This window comes from Lepidothrix coronata, unplaced genomic scaffold (assembly GCF_001604755.1).
Source record: "Lepidothrix coronata isolate B3197 unplaced genomic scaffold, Lepidothrix_coronata-1.0 Scaffold161, whole genome shotgun sequence".
Taxonomy (NCBI): domain Eukaryota; kingdom Metazoa; phylum Chordata; class Aves; order Passeriformes; family Pipridae; genus Lepidothrix; species Lepidothrix coronata.
In genome coordinates, this window is record NW_016690341.1 from 1,878,061 (window position 1) to 1,901,854 (window position 23,794).

The 23,794-nt window shown below is 44.0% G+C and overlaps 1 protein-coding gene and 1 long non-coding RNA gene across 2 annotated transcripts in view; both read left to right on the plus strand.

The window, feature by feature from the left end:
- The window catches only part of TENM4 (teneurin transmembrane protein 4), a 603,620-nt gene extending 586,582 nt beyond the window's left edge, over window positions 1-17,038 (plus strand). The window contains exons 32-33 of the mRNA XM_017829261.1: window positions 4,262-4,404; window positions 12,369-17,038. Coding sequence (XP_017684750.1) covers window positions 4,262-4,404; window positions 12,369-13,127 — 902 coding nt within the window. The 3' untranslated portion in view covers window positions 13,128-17,038. The remainder of the gene's footprint in view (window positions 1-4,261; window positions 4,405-12,368) is intronic.
- A 278-nt stretch (window positions 17,039-17,316) lies between these two features.
- LOC108504384 lies at window positions 17,317-19,191 on the plus strand. The gene is made up of 2 exons (XR_001877086.1): window positions 17,317-17,346; window positions 18,248-19,191. It is a non-coding gene; the product is annotated as an uncharacterized LOC108504384 (long non-coding RNA).
- The last annotated feature ends 4,603 nt before the right edge of the window (window positions 19,192-23,794 follow it).

Here is a 23,794-nt window from a genome sequence, read left to right on the forward strand (position 1 = left end):
ATCTACACATCTTTTAAATCCGTCTTGGCATGGTGGCTCCACCACTGCCCTAGGCAGCCTCTTCCAGTGCTTCACAATCCTTTATGTGAAGAAATTTTCCCCAACATCCAATCTAAACCTCCCCTGGCACAACTTGAGGCCATTTTCTCTTGTCCTGTTCTTGTTACCTGGGAGAAGAGACCGATCCCCACCTCACTGCAACCTTCCTTCATCAGACTTGGGCTCCAGACCCTTCCCCAGCTCCGTTGCCCTTCTCGGGACATGCTCCAGCACCTCAATGTCTTTCTTGTCATGAAGGACCCAAAAGTGAACACAGGATCAGAAGTGTGGCCTTACCAGTTACTTAAGTTCATGGGGACAGTCACTGCCCTCGTCCTGCTGGACACATTATTTCTGATACAGCCAGGATGTCATTGGCCTTCTTGGACACCTGGACAGACTTTCATCTCATCTGCCATCGCCTACCTGTACTGATAGCAAGCTGAATGACCTCACTAGCCTTCCATCCCTCTAGCATTGGTGTGCTGCCCCCAGGATTATCTCTAGTCCTTTCCCCCTTCAAATCCAGTTTCATACTAGTTTCATACTGTGTGCAACACTGGTAGCAATTTTTAAGAGAACTGTTTTGGTGGGACTCTTTTCTAGATACTTCCCTTTGAAAAACCCAGTGCCACTATCACAAACCAAATGTACATACTTCTTGAGATAGAATTAATTTTTAAATGCTCCTGCTGCATCTATCACAACTTTTCCATATTCAACAACAACTGCATTCCCCTGAGTTATGAAATTGGCTTAATGGAAAATAAATATTACAAAGTAAAAATCCTGGGTTCTCTTCTGCTTGTTTTTCTAGCCATTAGGATTCATTTTTTCAGGTTCTTCTGCAATAAACATAAGGATTATATTGTGGGTTTTTTAATGAAAAACTGTTTTCTCCAGAGCTGAGAAGATGATGCCACAAGGGAAGTAAAATATGTCAAAAGATACAGGCTAAGAACCTGTGTGTTGGCCTCACTCTGATAATTAAGGCTGGCAGCGAATACCTCAAGATAACTTTTCCTATCAGAAAATGCTCATTTGTCAAAACTGAATTTGTTTATGGGAGAAGGTTGAGTTGAGAAATTTCTCAGCAAAAATGTTGTAAACAGCTCTCAAGATTGTCTAAATGACAAATTCCAAAACAGCCTAAAAGAAGAATTCCTTTTGGGTTTTCAACCTTTTCAAGTTAAGTGTAAACTAATGACTGAAAACTGGAAAAGAAAAATTAAGGAGTCAAAACTAAAATGGAAGTTAATTTGAAATTGTTGAATTGATACAGTTTTTGAAGTGTTGCTTTGTGGCATAATAACAGAATTTTGTTTTCCTGCTCAAATTTTTTTTTTTTTAGCCCTGTCTTAGAACAAGTGCATAGCTTCCCACATAGCTCTGACAATAAAATCATGATGTCCAAATCTGATACACTAATATTTTATATGCACCAAATAACTTTTTCCATGGTCTTATAAGTTCTGGTTTTTACTTTTTCAAGAATATAGAGCCCAAATACATATTTTAAGTTTCTCCTCTCCCAGTGCATGGAAGAAGCAGGCCATGCTATGGGCTGAGTGCTGTGACACAAAGCTTCTGCCCCAGCATTTCTTTCTGCTCAAGCTTTCAGTCACCTTGTGGGCAGGACCCATGATGAGAGTGCCCTTGTCATCGCAACCAAATCTGCCCAGATTTTGGCACTTTCTGTCCCTCCACATTCCCACCCTGGGATCTGCTGTCCTTAGGGAAGATCAGTGCCCAGGATGTGGGTGACTAACACGTGCTTTTGTTTGCACTGATGAGGTCTCTGAGCTTGTGGATACAAATTGGAGGCATGCAGGAGGGGAGAGCAGGAGAAGCAGGTATTTGTGTTTTGAGAGGCCCATTGTTAAACATGAATATTTTAGTGATTGTACACTTCATGGTGCAGAGCTTTGCTGCCAGCTTCAGCAATCTTGATGGATTGAACTGACATTTCTATTACATGTGTCTACATTAAGCACCCTTTTTCTTTGCCCTCAAATGAATTTACTTTGAAATGTGTTGGCAGGGTTACTGTAGCTGAAAAAAACCTATGTGATGTGAAATGTACTTTTCTGTCAAAAAAGTTGTCACTGCCTCTTGGCAAATTAGTATTTTCCCCTCTGTTTTCTCAGCTCCACACCTTCCTCCTATGATTTTGGCGGGGCTTTTTTTTTTTTGTGTTCTGGGTATTCCAACACCTCTTCCCAAAAAGAACAAACTCCTGTTTGCAAATGTGTTGAAAGTCAGCTTTCTGAGAAGTATCAAAAGAAACCCTGTCTTGGATATTTCCAGACATGTTACATATTTTTCAGCAGTTCAGCATCCATGCTCTGTATTATTTTTCACATTTTTGAAGTGCTTGGGAAATGGTTCCTGCTCCAATGCTGACCTTCACGGTTTTACTTTGTTCTCCTGACCACCTGGTCCACAATATGTACATCAAAGGTCTTCATTTGAGATGAGAAGAATTTGGAAGCAGGCTGGCTTAGTGCTAAGCAACAAAATAATTAAATGAGCCTTTTCATTTCTTTCCTCCCCCCAACCTCTCTGTTTCAAAGACACTCCAAAAACAATCTGTACATTGAGTGAACAGAAGTGTTTTTATTACGGAAATCCTCCCCCTTCCACATGGATTGTCGAAAGGGCTTTTTGGACATCTGCCCAATCGCAACATTTTAGCCTGTAGGAAAACAAGCAACAGATAGTGTGTTTGTTTGGCTCCTGATTCTCCAGTCATCTGGAAGTGCCTTATTTGCCACTAGCATCCATAATTTCTTTTCCAACCGGTTCTTCAAAACATTCATTTAGGCTCATGGGAATAGAGAAAAAAATATTCAGAGATGCATATTTGATTATTTAAATTGATTCCTTCTTCAGATTGTTTCAACAATGCTTATTGAGTTTTGCAAAATGAAAATCAAGCCCCTTGAACTGCCAGCTTGAAGCAGAGCAATCACCAACACAATTCCAGTTACATCCAAACACCTATGACTCCTGGGAGCTGATATTAGTTAAACTTTACCTTCATACCTTTGTTTTTCTTGCAATTGCTATTTCTGTGCCAAATGTACATCGTATTGCTCAGGGACTGTAGCAGGTGTGTCCTCTGGAGTTCAGTGAAGGCAAACAAGGTGAGATCATGAAACACTCTGAAGTTAAGGGGGAAGTGATGCTGATCCCAAGCAGATCTGGGAGTTACTCAACCTCATCATTATTTCTTCCAATGGATTAACTTTCAGCTGCTATTCCTAATAGCTGTGCACTCAAAAATCAAGGAAGACTTTGTAATCTACTGGCAACTAAATGCAGGAATGGTGTCCCAAATGGCTTTTCCGTCATGTACCCTTTAGTGCCAGTGGTCCCTCTTTTCACAAGACAATAGTTTACCACTAGCAGCCAGCAGTTTTCTCACCATCCATGGACTTCTTTTAAGAGGTTTCTAAAAAGTACCCAAGCAAAGTAGTCTTGTATTTGTACACTTATTTTCACTATAATTTACCTTGCAGGCTGACTGTAAATGTCACTGTAAGAGATGACATGTGACTTTACACTGGTTTAATACTCAAACTACACTTTCTTTTGAAAAATGCCAGGAAACTCAGGACTGAGGTGGAAATGCCGTGGAAAAAACAAAAGACATGTCCAGAGCCTCTTGCATGAGCACCTGCTAAATGCCTGTGCTGTCCATCCAGGATGTCCTGCTATTCTGGCTCACACAGCTCTAAATTTAGTCTTCAGCCTGCAGGCCCTTTGAGAGTCCTCAGCGAGAGAAGTATTGTGAGTGAGGAGTTCAGAACTTACTTTAGGACTTGATAACATTTCCCATTCAGATGGAGCATCTCAGCCTCCAAAGGTATTGCTAGTCCTGCACTTCTCCTGCATACCTTTGAGCAGTGCCTGATTCTTGCTCATGAAGGGCAGATGTGGAGTTGGCTTTGATTTGGGCCATTTGCTCACTGCCAACGCTTCTGTTTCAGAGCTGGGAAAGTGCAGAATTTGGCTCTGGTTGGAGGTGGAAAGCCCAGCTTTTGGCACACAGCTCTTTCAAGGACCATTAATATTTGTGCTCTTCACACAAAGTAAACACTCATCGTTTTGGCCAGCCTGCTACAGTGCCAGCCGCCATGGGGTTCTCCTCTGGGCCTTCTCCTGGGCAATCCTGCCTGAGAGATCAGATAATCTTATTTATGCTTCTCTTCCCTTCCAGATGTCAACAGTTGGCTGCTCACCTTCGGGTTCCAGCTACACAACGTCATCCCCGGCTACCCCAAGCCAGACGTGGATGCAATGGAGCCGTCCTATGAGCTAATCCACACACAGATGAAAACCCAAGAATGGGACAATAGCAAGGTGATCCATGCAAATCCATACTATATCTCATGCCCTTATCAGCAGACTATTCACTTGCAATCTTTATTGAAAAACCTCTATCAGTGTGTTGTCCCAGATACACTGGGAGATTAAGAGCAAGTCAGACCCCATTCCAGTATTGAAATCTATCTGAATAATCACATCTTAAGTTCACTACTGCCACGGTGCTTTTTCCTATATTTTCTGGTCGTTGCTCAATGAAATAGTTACTGTTTCTTTCTCCCACAGAGGCCATGTTACCACATATTGCAGGCTAAAATCAAGGCCTTTGCACCAAAGATTCTTAGAAATTAAAAAAAAAAAAAAATAAAAAAAAGGGCAAATCTTGATGCAGAATCAGTTTTCACAGACTTTTTTTCTAGAAATTTATTCAGTCTGGCTTAAAATGTCCTAAACAAGAAGCCCCAGTACTTCCCTAGGAAACTATTCTGCATTGCAGGGACTCTCACCAGAAAGAAGTTTTAGATGATATTGAACTTTCATTTTACCTGACTGCGTTTATCCCAAGTAACCATGTCCTGCTTTTAAAAACAGCCCTGCATCCCAAGCCATTTTGGTAGATGATGGCAGAAAATTCAATGCTAAAATTGGCACGAAAAAAGCTTTTGCACCAAATCATTTCCCCATCTTCCTGTTGGGAATTACTCAGCTGAAAGATGGAGGCAACACTGTTAAAGGTTAGAACACTGAGTCAGGATTTGAGAGCCCTGGGTTAACTCTCAGCCCTACTTCTTATCAGTGTATGACCTCGAAAAAGTCATTTACCTCTCAGGATACTCTTTCGTCTTCTAGACTGGTTGTATTCCGGGTTTGCTTTCATCTGTTTAGTCTGAATCCTCTTTAGTCTGAACTCCTGCTTGATATTGCTGTGTGTTCTAACTTTGCAAGAGCAATGAGGCCCCAACGTGCTTGGGGAGATCAGGGCACGTTCTTAACATTTCTGCTAATAAAATGATAGGCAATGGAATTGATTCCATCTGCGCTCCTAGCCTCTTTTATCTGTGACTTCACTGAAATCTTGGTGTCCTGCAGCAGATTCTTAAGGTCCTGTACACATCTTAAACCAGAAGGTCACACCTCCTTGACAACAAAAGGTATCACGCAGAGGTGCGAACAAGATACTGTGGATTGAGAAAAGTCATGTGTCAGTCCATCCTTGGTACTCAGCCTGAAAGTTGTGCTGAAGACAAGTTAAAATGTACCAGCTTGAACTTCAGCAAGAGATTTATTTTAAGTATTACTTAATAATAGAGGGGGGACCAAAAGAACTCTGCCTTTTTGCTACTATGACTGAGTTGATGCTTGAAAACTATTACACTGCAGCAACTCAGTTGTGTTTTTGAGCTCAAAGACTCCTTTTTTGTTTCTTATTTCTTTGGATTAAACAATAAAATGGTAATAGAGATTATTCTGTAATGAGAGAGAGCCTCAGGATTTTTCCTCCTCTCTGATGTGACACAGTATCCTCAGGCAAAGCTGTACAGGAGAAGGCAAACAGGGAAGGCTTGTTCAGAGACTGCACAGAAAATTGTCTCAGAAATATTATGTGCAGTAGGTAATAACCCACACAGAACCACCACAGAAATTAGTAGTAGTAGTAGTAGTAGTAGTAGTAGTAGTAGTAGTGTTATTATATTATTATTTTATCATTAGTTCATTATCATGATTTGACTTATTGAATAGCCAAGTAATGAGTGACAGCTTGAGATGAAGACTAACCCTTGCTCATACAGGCAGATGAGCTGGAAATAAAACCAAGGAGACCCTCCCTTCCATCCAGCCATTTTAGAGGAATCTGCCTGAATGAGCAATAAGAAGAAAAGAAAATCTCCATGTCCCTGCCAGGTTTTTAAAGCCAGAAGCTGCAGTGAGGACTGTGCAGGGTCCTGCTCGTTAAAAGAGGGCTTTATGCAGCCATCGTGCTTCCAGATGAGTCACTTTACACTGAAATGTTGAAAGTGGAATTTAACCATTGCAGGCTGTTTTATATTCTTCCCCTGTGTTATGACAGCAACAAAACATGAGCATTTTATTTCTGTCTACAGTTGCAGGATCATGCTGTGATAGCAAGTGGCTCTTAAATGCAATAGAGCAGGATTCCCTTCCTTTCTGTCACACCCAGCATATTGTAGGCACATATTTGCGTAAAACAAATTCATTCACATATGATACCTGAACACATGATCCATTTTCTCCTATGCCTATCCATGCATCCAACACTGATGTTTCCCATAAAGTTCTGTTCACTTGCAACCCTTTCCAGCCAAACCGGCTTCCAGACACAATCCAGCCCTCCTTCCTACTGTTTGTATATTTTCATGAAGCATGTGGAAGAAAATACAAACTTTGGAAAATTTCACATCACAAATGACAGAATTAAACATAGGTAAATGGAAGCACAGGAAGCATTTTCAGATGATAAAAATGGTCAAACTGGAGCCTCTGGAGTAAGCCCCAGCTCTTTTGTCATTTAAAAGTAGCCTGGACAAGGCATTGATCATTGAATCATATACCACAACTTTCTCATTGCCATGTCTTCTGATCCCTGTTTCTCTGGATCACATACCTCCTTGTGATAGACCAAAGTATATTTGAGCTACTTTACCGGCTTTGCTGATCAAAGCTATGGCCCTGCAGATTGAATCAGTTCTTTTATCAGAGAGGAATGACTAACAAGAGCACAACAGCAAAGGAACTAGCTCCCCATCAATGGCTGCTTCGTCTCTCTTCAGAGTGCATAACCAGAGCACCCTGGCATCTCCTTCCAAAACATTTTTGGTACTTGCCTTGCAGGTTTGGAAGATGGGAGAGATAGTTCTGACTTTGAGCAGCCACCACCTCAAAAACAGCCAACATGTCATAAACCTTGCACTAACCCCCTGCAGCTCCGAGTGACATTTAAAATCCAATACTCTGTTGTGCAGCACTTCCCCCTCCCCTCCTCCCTATGACCGTGAGGCTGTCACTAAATTGCTTGTTGAACAAGTTCAGTGTTATTGGCCACCAGGGGACTCTGGGTGACCTCTGGCATATTGTGGAACTGCTGCACCTGAATCCAGTTTCTCTTCTAGGTTTTTTTGTTGTTGTTTTTTTTCGTTGTTTTTTTTTTTCACTTTTGTCTTGTTGAACTGTCAGGTAATTGTTGGAGCCAGAACAGCTCTATTTCCAGGGAGTGTTTTGGAGTCAGCACTTTTATCATTATCTACATCATATTAATAAAAACCCTTCTCTCCATCCCATGAGCACTGACTTCAGGAAGGGTCCTGTTTTCTGCAATGCCTGTTACAGGCTGTGCTGGAAGGAGTAGTTTTTGGCATTCCTTATGGAGCAACATTTTGGAGACAAGGGCTGCTCTGGGGTGCTCAGCCAGGGAGTGAGCTATAGAGCTGTGCTTTCTGGCAGAGCTTCTTTCAAGGACAATCTGTTTGAGGGACTGTCTCTGCCAGTGTTCATCGTTCAGGGAAGGCATCCTCACACTGCGAGTGCTTTGGCCTGGGCTTGGACCGTCACTCTGTCTGCACGTCTGTCCATCAGCCCCTTGTTATGTTTTGCAGATATAGTGGCCAGTTTTCAAAGGATCTAATGCAGGGAAGGGAGTGGAACTCTCAAAGACATTAAGCTCTTGAGGCTTTCAGAAAATAGATGAGCAATATGAAAACAGATGAGCAAGAAAAGGAGGCAAATCCCTTATTTCTCCACAAACGAAATTTGCTTGATGAACTCAACCTCATTATCCCCCTGCAGCTGTCTACACTGGTGGGGTGGAGAAGGGACCTCTCCTCTAAGCCCATGAGTTGGCACTTGTGTTTCACACATTGCCAACCAACCATCATCTCGAGCACTGCCTTGCTGGGCAGTCGCTCACCTCCACTGCCTCACTGGTGTTGGTGCTTGGCAGGTTGCTGAGCAGGCACGTTGCCTCTCAGCCAACCCTTGTGCAGTGCAGCCATGCCAGCGGTCAATACCTGCCAGGCTGCTGAGGTTGATGGGCTCCTCCTGCACCTACACCATCTGGGAGCTGGTGAGGTACATCCAAATGGGGACTTGTCTCCAGGTAATGGTCAGGTGGAACACAGGGAGGAGGCTGATTACTGAAAAATGGCTTTGTTAACAGAGAGCTAGGTGGTAAATAAAAAGGGGGGGTTGTAAAAAAGAGAGAGAGCTTTTACACAGGCAAATAGTGATAGGATGAGGGGAACATTTTTAAACAAAAAGAGGAGACATATAGATTAGATGATAGGAAGAAAATCTATTCCCAGAGAATAGTGAGGCACTGGCAGAGGTTGCTCAGAGAAGCTGTGGATGCCCCATTCCTGGAAGTGTTCAAGGGCAGGTTGGATGGGGCTATGAGCAACCTGGTCTAGTTGGTGGCATCCCTGCCCATGGTGGCAAGGGTTAGAACTAGATGATCTTTAAGATCTCTTCCAACACAAGCATTTCTATGATTCTGTGATAAATAGGAAGGAGTTAATGATGAATAATATTTCAGGGAAGTCATAACTTCCAAGCCTTTTGGAAGAAGAGACTTTCTGTGTTATAAGCCATATGGTTGTAAGAGAAACACCTATCTGTGTATAATGGCACAAGGATAGAAAGAAACTTGGAAACATGTTCACGTATTTCACATCTTGGATCCTGGATGGGAAATTAAAGCTTTCAGTCTCACACTGGAAGGCGGTATTTAAAAACAACAGATGATAGGATCTGGCGATGGTATTTCAAATCCTCAAGAGGTGCCGGTAAAATGCAGGAGGCTATTCAGAGATCTCTGTATTGTGCTGCTCTCTTGAGCTTTGTGCAGCAGAGAACAAATGATGAAGGTCGTTCTCTTCTCTCCAAAGGGTTGTTACTAGATAAAGTGAAATGTCACCTAAGGACATCTGATTAAAAAAGACTATGAGAAAAAATAAACCCAGCGTTTGTCACTCACATCAAGCAACAAATATTGAAATAAAATAACAATGAATTCCCTTCTTTCTTCTGCAAAACTGGTTTTATAGATACCTTGGCTTACAGTTGCTAACAGCAGCAGCATTTTTTAGAGAATAGCACATGCCACTGCAGCTTTGGATGGAAAATTTCTGTTTCTTTTCCTTGCCAGTTCATTGAAATGAGTTATAAGATTAAACAGAAATGGTAATTTCAAAGTCAGGGATCCTGCCCCTTTGAACTACATATAATCTGTTTGCCTCTACCTCCTTTATATTCACAGCAGAGTATACAAACTGACTGTGCTCTGGTTTGTTTGAATTTGTTGGATGGGGTTTTTTTTCTGTTGGATGTGTTTGCTTTTCCTTTTAAAAAAGTGCTGTTCCCAAATACACTCCTTTATCAAAGAAGTGCACTCAAAAAGTCATTTCAAAGTCATCCTGGGCTTGTTTTCAAGTTAACAGAGATGTGTTTAGTTATAGGAATAGCTGATAGTTAAGTTTGAGCAACCTGGTCTAGTGGAAGGTGTCTCTGCCTGTGGCAGAGAGTTTAGAACTAGGTGATCTTTAAGGTCCCTTCCAGCCTGAATTATTCTGTGATTCTAAGTGACTGTGATGTTCAGCATTACAGCTTTGCACATCTCATCTCCCACTTCCCTACTTGAAAAAAAGATGGGGAAAGCCCAGAAGCAACCAGTGCCCAGTAGAAAACCCTTTAGTTGTGATTTTGTTCCTGACTAAGACACATAAAGGTAGGTGTCTGCCTGTGAATTTGCTATCCAGTGGTGTCCAGATCCACTGCTTTGTTGGGGCAATCTAATTTGGAGGCACTCACAGAGGATCTATACCTAATAATTTGCTCAGATTTGAAAAGGTGCAGGAGTTCCTGCAGCTCATCGAGAATAAGGTGATGAAGACAAACTAGAATGAGAAAGGAGGACATTTCTGATGGAATTATTCACCCATGCCCAGTACTGTCTGACCTCCCCAAGCTCCCTTCTCCAAGGTGATAATCAGTAGATGGTGCAATTAATTCCAGGGACTCTTTATCACTCAACTGCTGGTAAACAAGGTGATGTATATATAGATGGTGATACATAAATGATCACAGGACATAGCAATGTAGCACAGAAGACCTGATTTACATCCTTGAGTGAACAGTGATTCAGTGTAAGTATTGGGAAGTGCCTTTTCCCATCACTTGTAAATGTTACTGAGGCAATTTGGAAGAGCAATGTGATATATAGTGGTAGTGGGACCACCTAGAGTCAACCCATATGAGATACACCCGAGAAGAATAACCCTCCATTAAAACCTCCTTGAAGAGGAAAGAGCTAATGACCAAGGCTGTGCAATGTGCACTTATTTAGAACAGTAAGTGTTTCATGAAGCCTAGAAACCTAATTGCTCCATGTCCATCATCTGTGACATCTACATTAATTACGTCCATTTTTTGCATAATTAGAGCACTTGTGGAATTGGCAGGAAAGCTGGGCTCGGCTCCCTATCAGTCTGTTAATTATATTGCTCTCTAGGCGGTGTGTGAGATGCCCTACAGGCAGGATGGGGAGAACCAGAAAGAGCTCCTCCTCCATAGGAGGCTGGTTCCTGCTCCAGCTGCTTTGCTGTCAGCTGAAAGGGAGAAAGGAGAAGATACACCAGCCTGCTCAGCACTTTGAATAAAAGTCAGTTCAGGGTAATTTAATGTTTTACAACCCAAAACGTGCTCTTGAAGCTGTGTACCTCTATTCTCTTATAGTTTTCTCTTTTATCAGTCAAAACTGCTCATAACCTGTAAGCGAGTTACAATGGTAAATCCTTTATTTTTTTAATACTTTAAGACTCTTCTCTGGAAACGACCACCATAGAAATAAGGGTTTATTTCACTTCCCTTACCATGTTACAAGTCTGAAATGCCTGCATCACCTGAATTGTCTTCTTGCACCCAGGGAAGGATGTCAGCCTTTTGCTTGTGGACAGTTTAAGGCAATATCCATCATGGATGTTAAATTTCCTCAGAATAATTGGACTGCAGCAAACTTTTCTTTGTATCCTATTTTTAATCCTGGGTGTCTTTACATTATTGAATTGAGCCTTTGGCAATGCCAGGGGAGTTTTGTCATAGCATCCTCTTGCTTTTGTGAAATTAGAGCAAATAATTGTTCATGAACAGGAGTCTGTAAGAAGCCTGTGCTGCCATGAATTGATGAGAGCATTTCCAAAGACATTTTGCAGTAACGATGAGCTGCTGACTCGTGTGCTTGCTTCATTATATGCTAACAGCAAAAGTGACTTTGTATGTACCTGACTGCAAATGATCCAGGCTGTTGTCTCTCAGCAGTTTTGCTTCAGTATAAGCCAAACCTTGAGCATCAGGTATGGCTGGCCTTAGCTCAGGGAGCCTGGCAGATTGTAGGGGTCTGCAGGAAATAGGACTTGGATTCAGTGCCTTCCTTGAGTTTTGAACAACCTAATTTGGCCAGGCTGAAATGGGATATAGAGTTGTTATGGCCACCTGGAGGGTCATACAGATCATACAGGGCTTTTGGAGGCAGCACAAGGAGGTGCAAAGTGAAGTTAAAATAGAAAGAACTTTTACAAATATTTCCACACTTCACAGAAAATCTGAAATCATTTGGTAAAGCATCACGGGCACAAGATGAGTTGTTTCTTATATGCAGAAGAAGAACACTGAGATACAACCTAATTAGTGTCCCAACGCGACCCTCACACCACTGAGACAAAAAATCCTTTTCTGCCTCTTCATCCTTCAGAGATTAAATACAGTTCAGTTTATAGAAACAATGTACATTAGGGGCAATAACTTGACAATGCATCTCTTCCATCAAAAAACAATTAAAATTAGGAAAAAATGTGATAAGGGAAAAAAAATTATGGAGCTCCTCATTACATGTTTCCAGGATGCTCTGCTGGTCTCTAGCATCCTAATGATGCCTTTGGGTCACAAGGCTTCTCTTTCTAATATGTCTTTCTCTTCTTTCTCTCCTTGCTCAGTCAATTTTGGGGGTCCAGTGTGAAGTGCAGAAGCAGCTGAAGGCCTTTGTCACTCTCGAGCGCTTCGAACGGATCTACAGCTCCAGCATCGCTGGGTGCCAGCATATCAAGAAGAACAAGAACTTTGCTTCTGGAGGCTCCATCTTCGGCAAGGGCGTCAAGTTCGCCATGAAGGATGGGCGAGTGGCCACCGACATTATCAGCGTGGCCAACGAGGACGGGCGGAGGATCGCGGCCATCCTGAACAACGCCCATTACCTGGAGAACTTGCACTTCACCATCGACGGGGTGGACACACACTATTTCATTAAGCAGGGGCCATCGGAGGGTGACCTGTCCATCCTGGGCCTCAGCGGCGGGCGGAGAACCCTGGAGAACGGCGTGAATGTGACAGTGTCCCAGATCAACACAGTGCTGAGTGGGAGGACTAGACGTTACACAGACATCCAGCTCCAGTACGGTGCACTGTGTCTAAACACTCGCTACGGGACCACCTTGGACGAGGAGAAGGCCCGTGTCCTGGAGCTGGCCCGACAGCGCGCTGTCACCCAAGCTTGGTCCCGGGAACAGCAGAGACTGCGGGATGGGGAGGAGGGTATTCGATCATGGACAGAAGGGGAGAGGCAACAAGTGCTAAACACGGGCCGGGTACAGGGCTACGATGGCTATTTTGTGATCTCAGTGGAGCAGTACCCTGAACTCTCAGACAGCGCCAACAACATCCACTTCATGAGACAGAGTGAAATGGGCAGAAGGTGACAGAGAGGGTCAATGCGGTGACTTCTTGCCAAAGACAGCTACTCTTTTGTGGCCACTTACCTGACTGTGTTGTACTCAATACTTTTTCTAAACTGAACAAGGGGGGGGGGAGGAAAATAGAAAGAAAAGGAATAATACAGTTGCACTGTAACTCATGCAACATACTTTTTTCCCTCTTTAATTTGGCCTTCACATGTTTTTTGCAATGAACAGAAGGTATATTTTGCCGTAGTGTGATCACAGTGAAATTTACTGTCTCTTGTCCTTTTTTGGTTTTGTTTCGTTTTCGTTTTTCCCCCTCTTTTGTGAGGAATTTGAAGTGGGGAGTCGTCAACGTACGTACGTCCTTAGGTGTAAGTGCGAAATGGGTGTCTATGCTAACTCGTGTCATCCTAACCCTTTCTGGTTTGGGCAGGGACAGAGAGCCTTCCACCCAAAACATGGGGAGTCCACGGCATGCCAGAGAGCTCTTCCTGGAAAGAAAGGAGATGGAAGACAACGCTGATTCTGACACTCTGAAAGTGACCGTCCGAATCATGTGCCTCAAAAGAGACCTTACCAGTAGTTTTCATGTTTCAGTTGGGACATAAAGTGTTTCCTTGGGGGCTCCTGCTGAGCAGAAGTAGATTATAGAGGCAAAGGAGCTGATTATATTACTTTGCAAGATGATTCTCTTCCTTCCTGAACTGGAATAAAAAAAGAAAAAAAAACAGTCTTTTTTCATTATGAGAGTAGATACTTTTGGGGTTTTTTTGTGTGTGCACAAATCCTGGTTTTAGTTAAATAACCTAGCAAAAGCCAAGAAAAGGGACTCCTGCTCTATTGAGAAAAGCTAAAATAAATCCTCTCTCTCATACGTAGAGCTGTTCTATAGGTGGATTTAATGCACCCATGTTGTACATTTGCTAATGGCATAACTTCATTAAATGTATAGTGTTTCAGTACATGAGGCTACGTGTTTAACAGTCCACTGTGCTGTATCTGATAAAACCAGTTAATTTTTAAGAAGCTGATTTGAATTTAAAAGTAGTTATAGTATCCCAGTGACATACCACTGAAAATTAGAGCCAAACCCTGCTTTTCCTGATTCTGGAGCTTGTATTTATTGGCTGGGAAATGCAGTTTTGAGTAGCATGCTGGCAAGTCGTTTATGACTATGGCAGATAAATGTCTCCCGGGGACTTTGGCAGCAGGGATTTTAAAATGCTTAATAAGTAGCAACAGCTTGTGCGTGGTGGGACAAGAAGGAGAATATTGGAATCAGCTCTCTCACTGTTTCTTACACGAGCTCGAATTAAATGGAGAGCACAGTTGACTGTTAGCAGTGACGAAGGGAGAGATTGAGTGGAAATGCCCACTGCAGAGGGGACCAAGTGCTTTAATGAGAAACTGCTGACAAAGTCACTCGGCATGCTAATGTAATTTGTATTCACATAACCTCTGTGCTCTGGTATTTGCAAGAGTCCTTGAAATTCAAGGGAGCAAGGAGATGAGCTCAGCATCCTCTTCCCTGCCTGAAACAGTCCTGTGATAGCAAGGGCTGTTTCTGCAGGCAGAGATGTTACCCCACCTCTCAATGGAGCTCTGGCTGGAGGTGGCCAACCCTGGTCCCAAACAGATGTCTTATCACACTGACACCAGCACGTATCCCGATTCTAAGAGCTCTCACTGTGTTTCTTTGGGAACAGCTCAGTCCTGGCTTTTTATTCCATCCACTTTGGTTTTTGCTTCCCAGTTCTTCAGAGAGATAACCCAAGATGTGCAAATCCATGCCAAGGCTGTTTCCTGACTTGGAGCCCTACAATGCACCTGTGTCCTCGGAGCCAGCTCTTCTGCACTCATGCCACCAGCACTGCCATCCTCCAGCACAGACTGATACTTGTTTGCAGGGTCTCACCCCCCAGACAAAGCGGGGGTGTTATGTTGGGCATGCAGTCCTCGAGCAGCGAAACATTGGCAGCCCCAGTGCTATCACGGTTTCCCCGTAGATGCCAGCTGCCAGCTCCGTCTGCCTTGCCTGTCTGTTCCAGGGTGCTTGCCAGAAGGAAGGTGATGGGATGGAAATTCCCCTAACAGACTGTTCCTCCTCCAGTTCCCAATCCCTAATGCCTTTGGCTGTGTGGTCATAACCACCGGTATGGTTTTGATTTTCTGGTGGTCTCTCCTGCTTGCAGTGAAGGTGATGATGCTGGTACTTTGTCCCAGTGCTGTACTCTGAACCACCCCTTGCAGCACACAACCTTTATTACTTTGGCAGGAGTCAACCACAGGCAGTTGGAAAGGGTATCCAGTTCTAGCAGAGTCAACTCGGAGAAGATGCGTTAGCCAGACCAGCTCTAGGCTTTGGCAAGGGAGCAGTTGCTTTAGGCTGCCGCCTGCCAGGAATGGTTAAAAGGCCATGGCATTACCACCTGTATTGCCAGCATCAAGCTCTTGGGAAGCCTCAATTGCCCCGAGGATGTGCTGGTGGGGATTAGGGGAAATGTTAGACAAACCAGCAGTAGCCACCTACTCAAAGGAGGCAGCACCCTCTTCACAATGCTACCCAGCTTCCCCATCCCCAAGTCACATCAGGGACAAATCCTTCTTAGAACCTCAAACTTGTGATGGCTGTGAATATCTAAAACAGCATGAATGGAGGAAAAAACATCTGCAGGAAGCTGGATCGAAAGGTATAAATCCCTGGTGAATACCTGCAGTGCAGAGAGGACTCAATGTGCCTCCCATTTACACTGCCCCACTCCGAGCGGCTCCGAAGAGAACTGGTGCTTCTGTATCCATCCCCATCCATATGTTACAATGCTAAGAAGAGTAGTGCAAGAGTAAATGGACCATGTTTCCATGGAGCCAAGAAAAGGGATTCAAGTGTGAAACATTCCTACTGGAACCCTGCCAGCCTGAGATGGCACCTCTACAGCCTTACAGAGACTCTTCAGGTTATTACATGAGCTAATGACTTTGAGGAGTTCACCCATGTTCAAGAGTCTTACAGTCCTGCCGTGCACACTCAGCATGCCTGGACCCAGGAGTCATCCTGCTCTGCACCATGGCAAAGGCAAACCCCTCGAGTTGCATTTCTCAGCATCCTCAAGCAGCGGTGGGATGCAACTGCGCCTGTCTGCCTGCCAGGTCCACGAGGATCTTCTCCCGGGCCTGCACATGGCGTGGGAACTATGGACATTAGGTCAAAAAGGGGAAAAAAGTATATATGTAAAAGTATATATATGTATATGTTGCTCCTCTCTATCAAAACAGAAAACTTAAAAGGGATGGCTGTCTAGTGTTGGGGACAAACCTGACCAAAGACAGCTACTACATTCCTAAATCCTCAGCCTCTGTGAAAGCTTTCAACTTCACCTAGATGGCAAAACAAGAACATTTTCAGTCCTGAAGCCCTAAATTTACCCCTCCATTAGTGAAAAATGCTTTTTCTACAGTATCTCAAGTGCATTCCCATGGAATGGGTTGAGAACACAAAGAGTTGTGCCCTGATCAAGGGACTGCACTCCACTGTCCACAAGCATTTTCATTCTACTGACGGCACCATAGCCACTTCCCAGCCCTTGTGTTGCCCCTTCTGCCTCTGCTATGGGCCATGCTGTGTGTGCCTGACCCTTCTGACTTTGCTTATAGGAAGGGGTGCAGCAATTCATTGCTTTGGTAGGATTGGGAGGTCCTGGCTGCAAATCCCACAGCACTAATCCCCATCTCATAGAATCGTAGAATGGTTTGAGATGGAAGGTACCTTAAAGATCATCTCATTCCAATCCTCCTGCCATGATCAGGGATACCTTCCATGAGATCGGGGTTGGTCAGAGGTCCATCGAACCTGGTCTTGAACACTTCCACGGATGGGGCAGCCACAACTTCTCTGGGCAACCTGTCCAGTACCTCACCACCCTCACAGTAAAGAATTTCTTCCTAATATCTAATATAAATCTGCTTTCTGTCAATTTGAAGCCATTCTTCTTTGTTCTGTCACTCCATGCCCTTGTCCAAAGTCTCTCTCCAGCTCTCTTAGAGCCCCTTTAGGCACTGCAAGGGTCTCTAAGGTCTCCCCAGAGCATTTTCCAGGCTGAACACCCAAACTCTCTCAGCCCGTCTCTATAGTAGAGGTGCTGCAGCCTTCTGAGCATCTTTGTGACCTCATCTGGACTCTCTCCAATAGGTTCATGTCTTTCTTGTGTCAGAGACCCCAGAGCTGGACACAGCACTTCAGGTGAGGTCTCACAAGAGCAGAGGGGCAGAATCCACTCCTTTGACCTGCTGCTCATGCTGCTGGTGATGCAGTCCAGGACATAGTTGGCTTTCTGGGCTATCAGTGCACATTGCTGGATCATGTTGAGCTTCTCACCCACCAACACCCCCAAGGCTACACTTGATCCATTCTCCACCCAGTCTGTATCTGTGCTTGGGATTGGCCCGACCCAGATACGGGAACTTGCTGTTGGCCTTGTTGAACTTCATGAGGTCCGCACAGGCCAACCACACAGGCTTGTCAAGGTCCCTCTGGATGGCATCCCTTCCCTCCAGCATGTCCACCATTGCTCTAGATACTCTTTCAAAGGCCAGTTGCATGCCAGGCCACCTCCAAGGGATAAGGTTGCTGCGGTCTCACATGCTTTGAGGCTTGATTTTGAGAAGTCGTTTTTATCTTGACTCCCAAAACGAGGAGTGATTCCTCACCAAAATGCAAAAATACAAAGGTGTAGCTTAAATTACTTTGGACGTTGGACTTGTCTCTAGTCCAAAGGGTGGTGAGACGGATTGTGACCAAATCTCACAGCTCAGAGGAGAAAGTCCAGTGGTCTGGAGCAGGGGCTGCATCTCCCAGTGAGAATGGCAAGGACTAACAGCTCAAGCCTTCAGTAGCTGGTGCTGGTACCAAAACATGCTCCATTTGAAGGGACAACAGTGATGGGGCCTACTTGATGTGGCATCCAGGCAGGAGCAGTGCCATGAGGACTCCTTCAGCTGCTTCAGGAGCAGCTGAAAAACATCCTGTGTGCTCAGCCCAAGGGGAGAGAAGCAAGACTAATTTGGCATCACGAGAAATGCCACAATGTTTATTTCCACTGAGATCTTTATTTTATTTTATTTTTTCCCCCTTTCAACTGAAGATTGGCGCTTGGAAAAATCATTAAGCAGCGGTGACCAGAGGGAATCATGCAGCTCATCATATCTTTGTCATCACAGCTATTGATCAGAGCCACAATGAAAATGTGCCAACAATTCTAAACAACACCAGGCGAGAGCCGATGAAACCAAAGGTCGTTAAGAGCCCCAATGCTTGATTCGGGTTTAGAAGGCACAGATGACTGGGAGCAGTCCCTGAGACACCATTTGGTTGTAACTTAGAAACAGTGAGGGATTTCTGTAATATATCTGTGATTGCTTTGTTGAGCGTAGGGATCGGCATGAGATTCTGCTCAGTCTATTATACAGACAGTGTAACCAGAATAAATCAAAATTGTTTAAAAAAAAATCTAATAAAGTACTTTTTCAGCTGTGACTTGTAAGTGTCACCATGATGGATGGCACCACAATCCATTATGCAAAGACAAGGCTCTTAACATGAAATTTTAGAATTCAATTTTACGATTTACAGAGAGGGCCCCCCTTATATTTACGGCACAGCAGTCTGTTTTGATTCAATCTCTGCGTAATTGAAACCAGGGCCAGGGATCATGGTTAGTCCTCCGGCCGCTTTTTAAAAGGGGAGGAGAAATAACCACCTATAACATTAATAATGGAGCTAAAGAGATTGCTTTGCTTGTTAAATCTCACTCACTTTGTCTCCTCGCCCTGGTGGCACTGACAAATGTGGGGAATACGGACACGGTGCCTCCATGCCAGGGATGTGTTTGATGGGATAAAATCTGGCTGCCATGTGGGCAGCAGCATCCTCCATCCCATAGTGAGCCTGGCTTGGGGCATTTTTGCTCCTGTTGTTACAGTCCTCCAGAGGATAGAAGTTTTTCAGCACCTCTTTTTATTATAATCACTCATTTTATTATGATCACTAAATAGTCCCCTGTTACACCAAAGAATTTTCATGAGTTTTGTAAAAAAAAAAACCCACAGCTTGCTTGTGTTTGCTTTTTGTTGTTGTTTTTCATCTCTAGGGTATATTTAAATAAAATTACTTGCGACTGTAGAGCAAACTTCAAACAGACACCATGGGAACACACAGGGCCCTGTCCAGCACCCCCCATCTCACTCCTGGATAAAGGGCCATTGCATGTCCCGGGGGGCCGTTTCCTGTGGCAGTTTTCCATCCTCTGCCACTCCCACCAAAAACAATCTGGCCCACCCAAGGGAAACCTTTTGTGTTTCTTTTCTGCTCTCCTTTAATTACCATAAAACTTTGTGTTCCTGACCAAGTATTACATGGTTCAGCTGTTAACTCTGATCCCAAAGGTCAGTGCTTTCTGGGGAGCATAGAAAACCACAAATGAAAATCAACTAAAAATATATATACATATATATATTATTTTTTTCTCCTTAGAGCTGGAAACTGTTCAAGCAAACAATAAAACTTTCCAAAAAGAAAATTAAAATGTTTGGACAGTTCACAGATGCTATTAAAATAACCAATCAAAAAATCACACTTTTCTATTAAAAAGAAAAATGTTTATTTTGTGAGAGGACTTCTAATGCAGCTCCAGCCAAGAAGAGGACTTTGTATCAAAGCTGCATCTGTAAGCCCAGCACTGAAGACTCTTGTCATTACCCTGTGTAATAATTTTCCTGAAGTCTGGAACTAATTTTTTGAGAAATTTTTTTTCTCAACACTTTGTGTTTCTAATACTGTATTCTTGACTGTGTAAATACAACCAGGCTGTAAATAGGTGCAGATGTAGATACCTTCTAGAAAAAAAAAAAAAGCAGACAGAAGTGACCATGTGTAGCCTTCGGTGACAAATAAAACAATATTTTGTGTTTAAGTACTGCTTTCTTTTTTTTTTTTTCTGTGAAAATGTTCAATTTCTTCACCTCAGCTGCTTGGTCCTTACATGGGAAGTGGACCTGGTAAAGGAGTTGACCGAAGTGCCCACCCACTCCTCAAATTTACACTCAAAGGTACATGGCCCATCTGTAGATGGGATACAAGATTGCAAGTGTCTCCAGGGCTTTGCTGATCCAGGCAGTAATGCTAGGGATTCTGAGCATCCCTGAGACATCAGGGAAGCTCTCATTCTAGCAGAAAGATAAGCAAACTGGGAAACTACATCATGGACTCCAAAAAATGTTTAAAAAAATAAAGATATCATTAGATTTAGCGATATGTCCTGTAGAAACCTGTGCATCTGATCCTGCCACAGTAACCCAGGGAAACCCTGGTGTGATCCATAATACCACCTGGTCTAGCCCCACTGGTGTCTTATTCTGATGCTTCAGGAAAAGATCAAGAATAACTTCAGAAAACATGGCTAGATGTGTGTTGAGGGAAATATTCTTGCTGGTCCTTGGGGACAACCTAATGGAAAGATGAAGCATAGCACTGGGTGGCAATCACTGGAGGAGGAGCAGGGAGTGCCTCCATTGCCATACAGGTTGACTGCCTGAGCATGGCTCTGCTCTCCAAAACCAGGTGAATTGGGTCTTTCAGAACAAAAGGTAGAGTCCAGCATTGCTGGGTGGAATTCCCCTCCTCTGGAGATAGGTGGCTGTGATAGAGGAAATAAACAGCACCTCTCTTTTTCCTTTGACACCAGACAGAGCCACAGGGACCAGTTCAGACCTCTTTGCATGCGTGTCATGTTAGGTGAGAGGCATCCAACTGCTGGTGGATATTAGTGTGTGCGAGATTTCCCTAAGGTTTCTACCTGGCTTTGGCCATTCCTGGGGGGATGCCATTCTCTCCACCAACAACATGTGTTTTCTTTCAGGGCTGTGTTCTCAGTCTTCAGTTTCCAGCCACCAGACTTCTTGCAGCTCCTGAACCCTCCTGCAAAGCAAATGTCCCCTTGGCACCAATCAAGTCCCCTCTTTGCTGTCCCTTTGCTATACCAAGCAGGATAGACTCCTTCAGCCTCATAGCACAAAGTCTACTTTCCAGTTGCTGGGTATTTTTAGTTTCTCCATCCTCTGACATGCTTAGCCACCTTTCCTTCAGCAGGAGAGTTTCACTTACCTTATGCATAAGGCCAGATCTTGATCCCATACTCATCAGAGATTTTTGTCTCCAAGGAAGGCGTTGCCCCCTTCTTTCTTGCCCTGGAAAGTGCCCACTGAGATAATTACATGGCCAGCTTGATATTTTCCCCTGAGCTTCTGGTTTCCCATGGGGCTGATCTGAAGCCTTTCCTCCAAGACAGATGCATTAGTTTGCATCACGTTGTTACTCACATGCATTTTCCTGGGCTGTGCTTAGCCAGGGAACTCAGATCAGCCTGCGACAGTGACCTGCCCTCCCCAGTACATACCGTCCATCACTCGCCGCGCCACCTGCAGTTTATCATCAGAAAAGACCCTGACTTAAATCACTGATAATGATATTGAAATGCATTGGACCAAGGACTAATCCCTGAGGGTAGCCAAGGAAACGGCAACATTTTAAGTTGTCGGCGAACCAGGTTTGGCTCTGCCTCATGTGGTTGTGCCAGATAAGACCAATGTTTTAATCAAAATATCGTAGGTAGTAAATCAAGTGCTTTCAGGAGAACTGCCCTGCCATGTCAGTCCAATAGGCCAGAGCAGACTTATCACACTATGTTTTTAATAGGGGCTGTAGCCAGAGGCCTCTGGCTTATCTTTCACAACACTACAAGGAGACTCTCCTTGCTTTTAAGACGAAAGCACAGAAAAAATTGTCCTCTTCTGCATTCTCCATAGGAAGCCTCAGCCATGGACCACATCTCACATATAGTTGGAAAGTACTAAAAACAAAGAATGGTGATTACATTTGGATGGGAGAAATAGACATGGGTAGAACAGGTGGCTCATCCCCACAGAAGTGCTCCAGCCTCATGATTCTTCCCAGGGCCAAAATTTTGCCACTGGCTGGCACAGCACATCACACAGATCACCTGAAATATTGGTCCCTCTAGGACTTTTTAGCTCAGTTGTGTCTTGAGATGGTGTATGTCCCCATGCAGTGCTGCAGTGCAACAATGTGGGCAGGTAAGTACCAGCTGCAGCAACCCCCCATCCCTCCACTGCACAGCATGGAGGGGGCAATGCTGCACCTCCAGGCCCAAGGTTGCAACCTAATGTTCCCAGTGCCTTTTGGCTCTCCTCTGCAAAGGTGTAGGTTGGAGATATAGAAAAGTTGACCTGCTGCTGAGAGCAGGGACAGAGACTCTTCTTCAGAGACTGATCTGCTTTAAAACATTATCTGGTTGTTAGTGTGTCTCTTTGAAGTAACTGAGCTCAGTTTTTTGTGGAATCATGACAGTTCTGGTTTGAACCAGTTGTTTCTATGTGGTGATCATTTGCAGAGAATTTTCCAGGGCAAGATGAGCTCCTTTGAATGCAGCCTGCTAAAGTAATGACAGTCAGGGCAAGGGAATTGCATGGATTATTGTGAGTCGAGTGTTTAAAAATTATTTCTTCGTTTCTGTCTAGAAAACTGCTCCAGCTACCAACCCACTACATAAACCACGAGCCCTAACACCTCCTTCTCCTCCAGCATACTGTTTGTAAAAACACAAGCCTTTCTAAGTCCTGCCAGCATATCCTTGTCAAGATTTACTTGGTGAACAATGGGAAGGAATATAGGAACACATTAAGCACCGTGTCTTTGCAGTTTACAACCCAGCATGCTTAGGCTTAAAACCAGCTCATCTCCCACTCTCTGAATTAAATGAAATAGACCCACAGGCAAAACATGGCTCTGAGTTTGGACTTCGATCTGCTACATTATTCAGTCTGCTTGAGCGTCTCCAATTCCACCTCTCGAGACACAGAGTGGAGTTTTTTAAACCAAAGCTCAGAAAATATTTTTTTACCCCAGGGTTTTCCAGGCAGAAATCAGCAGGCAGAACATTAGAGCAAACTTGTTCAGCAAAGCCAGTCCCACAAGTGAAATGCTACAAGCCAGTGGGACCACAAGATGGCTTTGATTTCTGCCTCCAAGAGCAGGAGATAAGAGGGATCCATTAACTCTTTGCTATGCTGTTATTTTCCATCCAGAAGATCCTCGTGTATTCTAGGAGTTTTGCACAACCAGACCTCATCATAGAATCACAGAATCATTTAGGTTGGAAAAGATCTCTAAGATCATTGAGTCCAACCATTAACCTAGCACTGCCAAGCCCACCACTAAATCACCTTCCCAAGGCCCACATCTACACATCTTTTAAATCCCTCCAGGGATGGTGACTTCACCACTTCTCTGGGCAGCTGGTTTCAATGCCTGACAACCCTTTTGATGTTGAACTGCCTTGCAGCAGTGACAGTTTTGGGCCATTGCAGGAGTGCTGCTCATACTCTTCAGGCTCTGGAGGTGGCTCAGGAAAAGGAGCTATCAGCCAGCCAACAGCAGCAAGGGGGGCAGTTCCAGAAACAAGGCAGATAAGGAGGAACAAGAAGAAAAATCCAGTGTTGCACTGGACATGTGTGGAATTTCAACCAACTTCCTCCTGGACCCACCAGAATCATTCAGGATGGTGGAGGAGCTGGTGGATGAACGTCTCCATATCTGCCGAAAATTTCCAGGATTA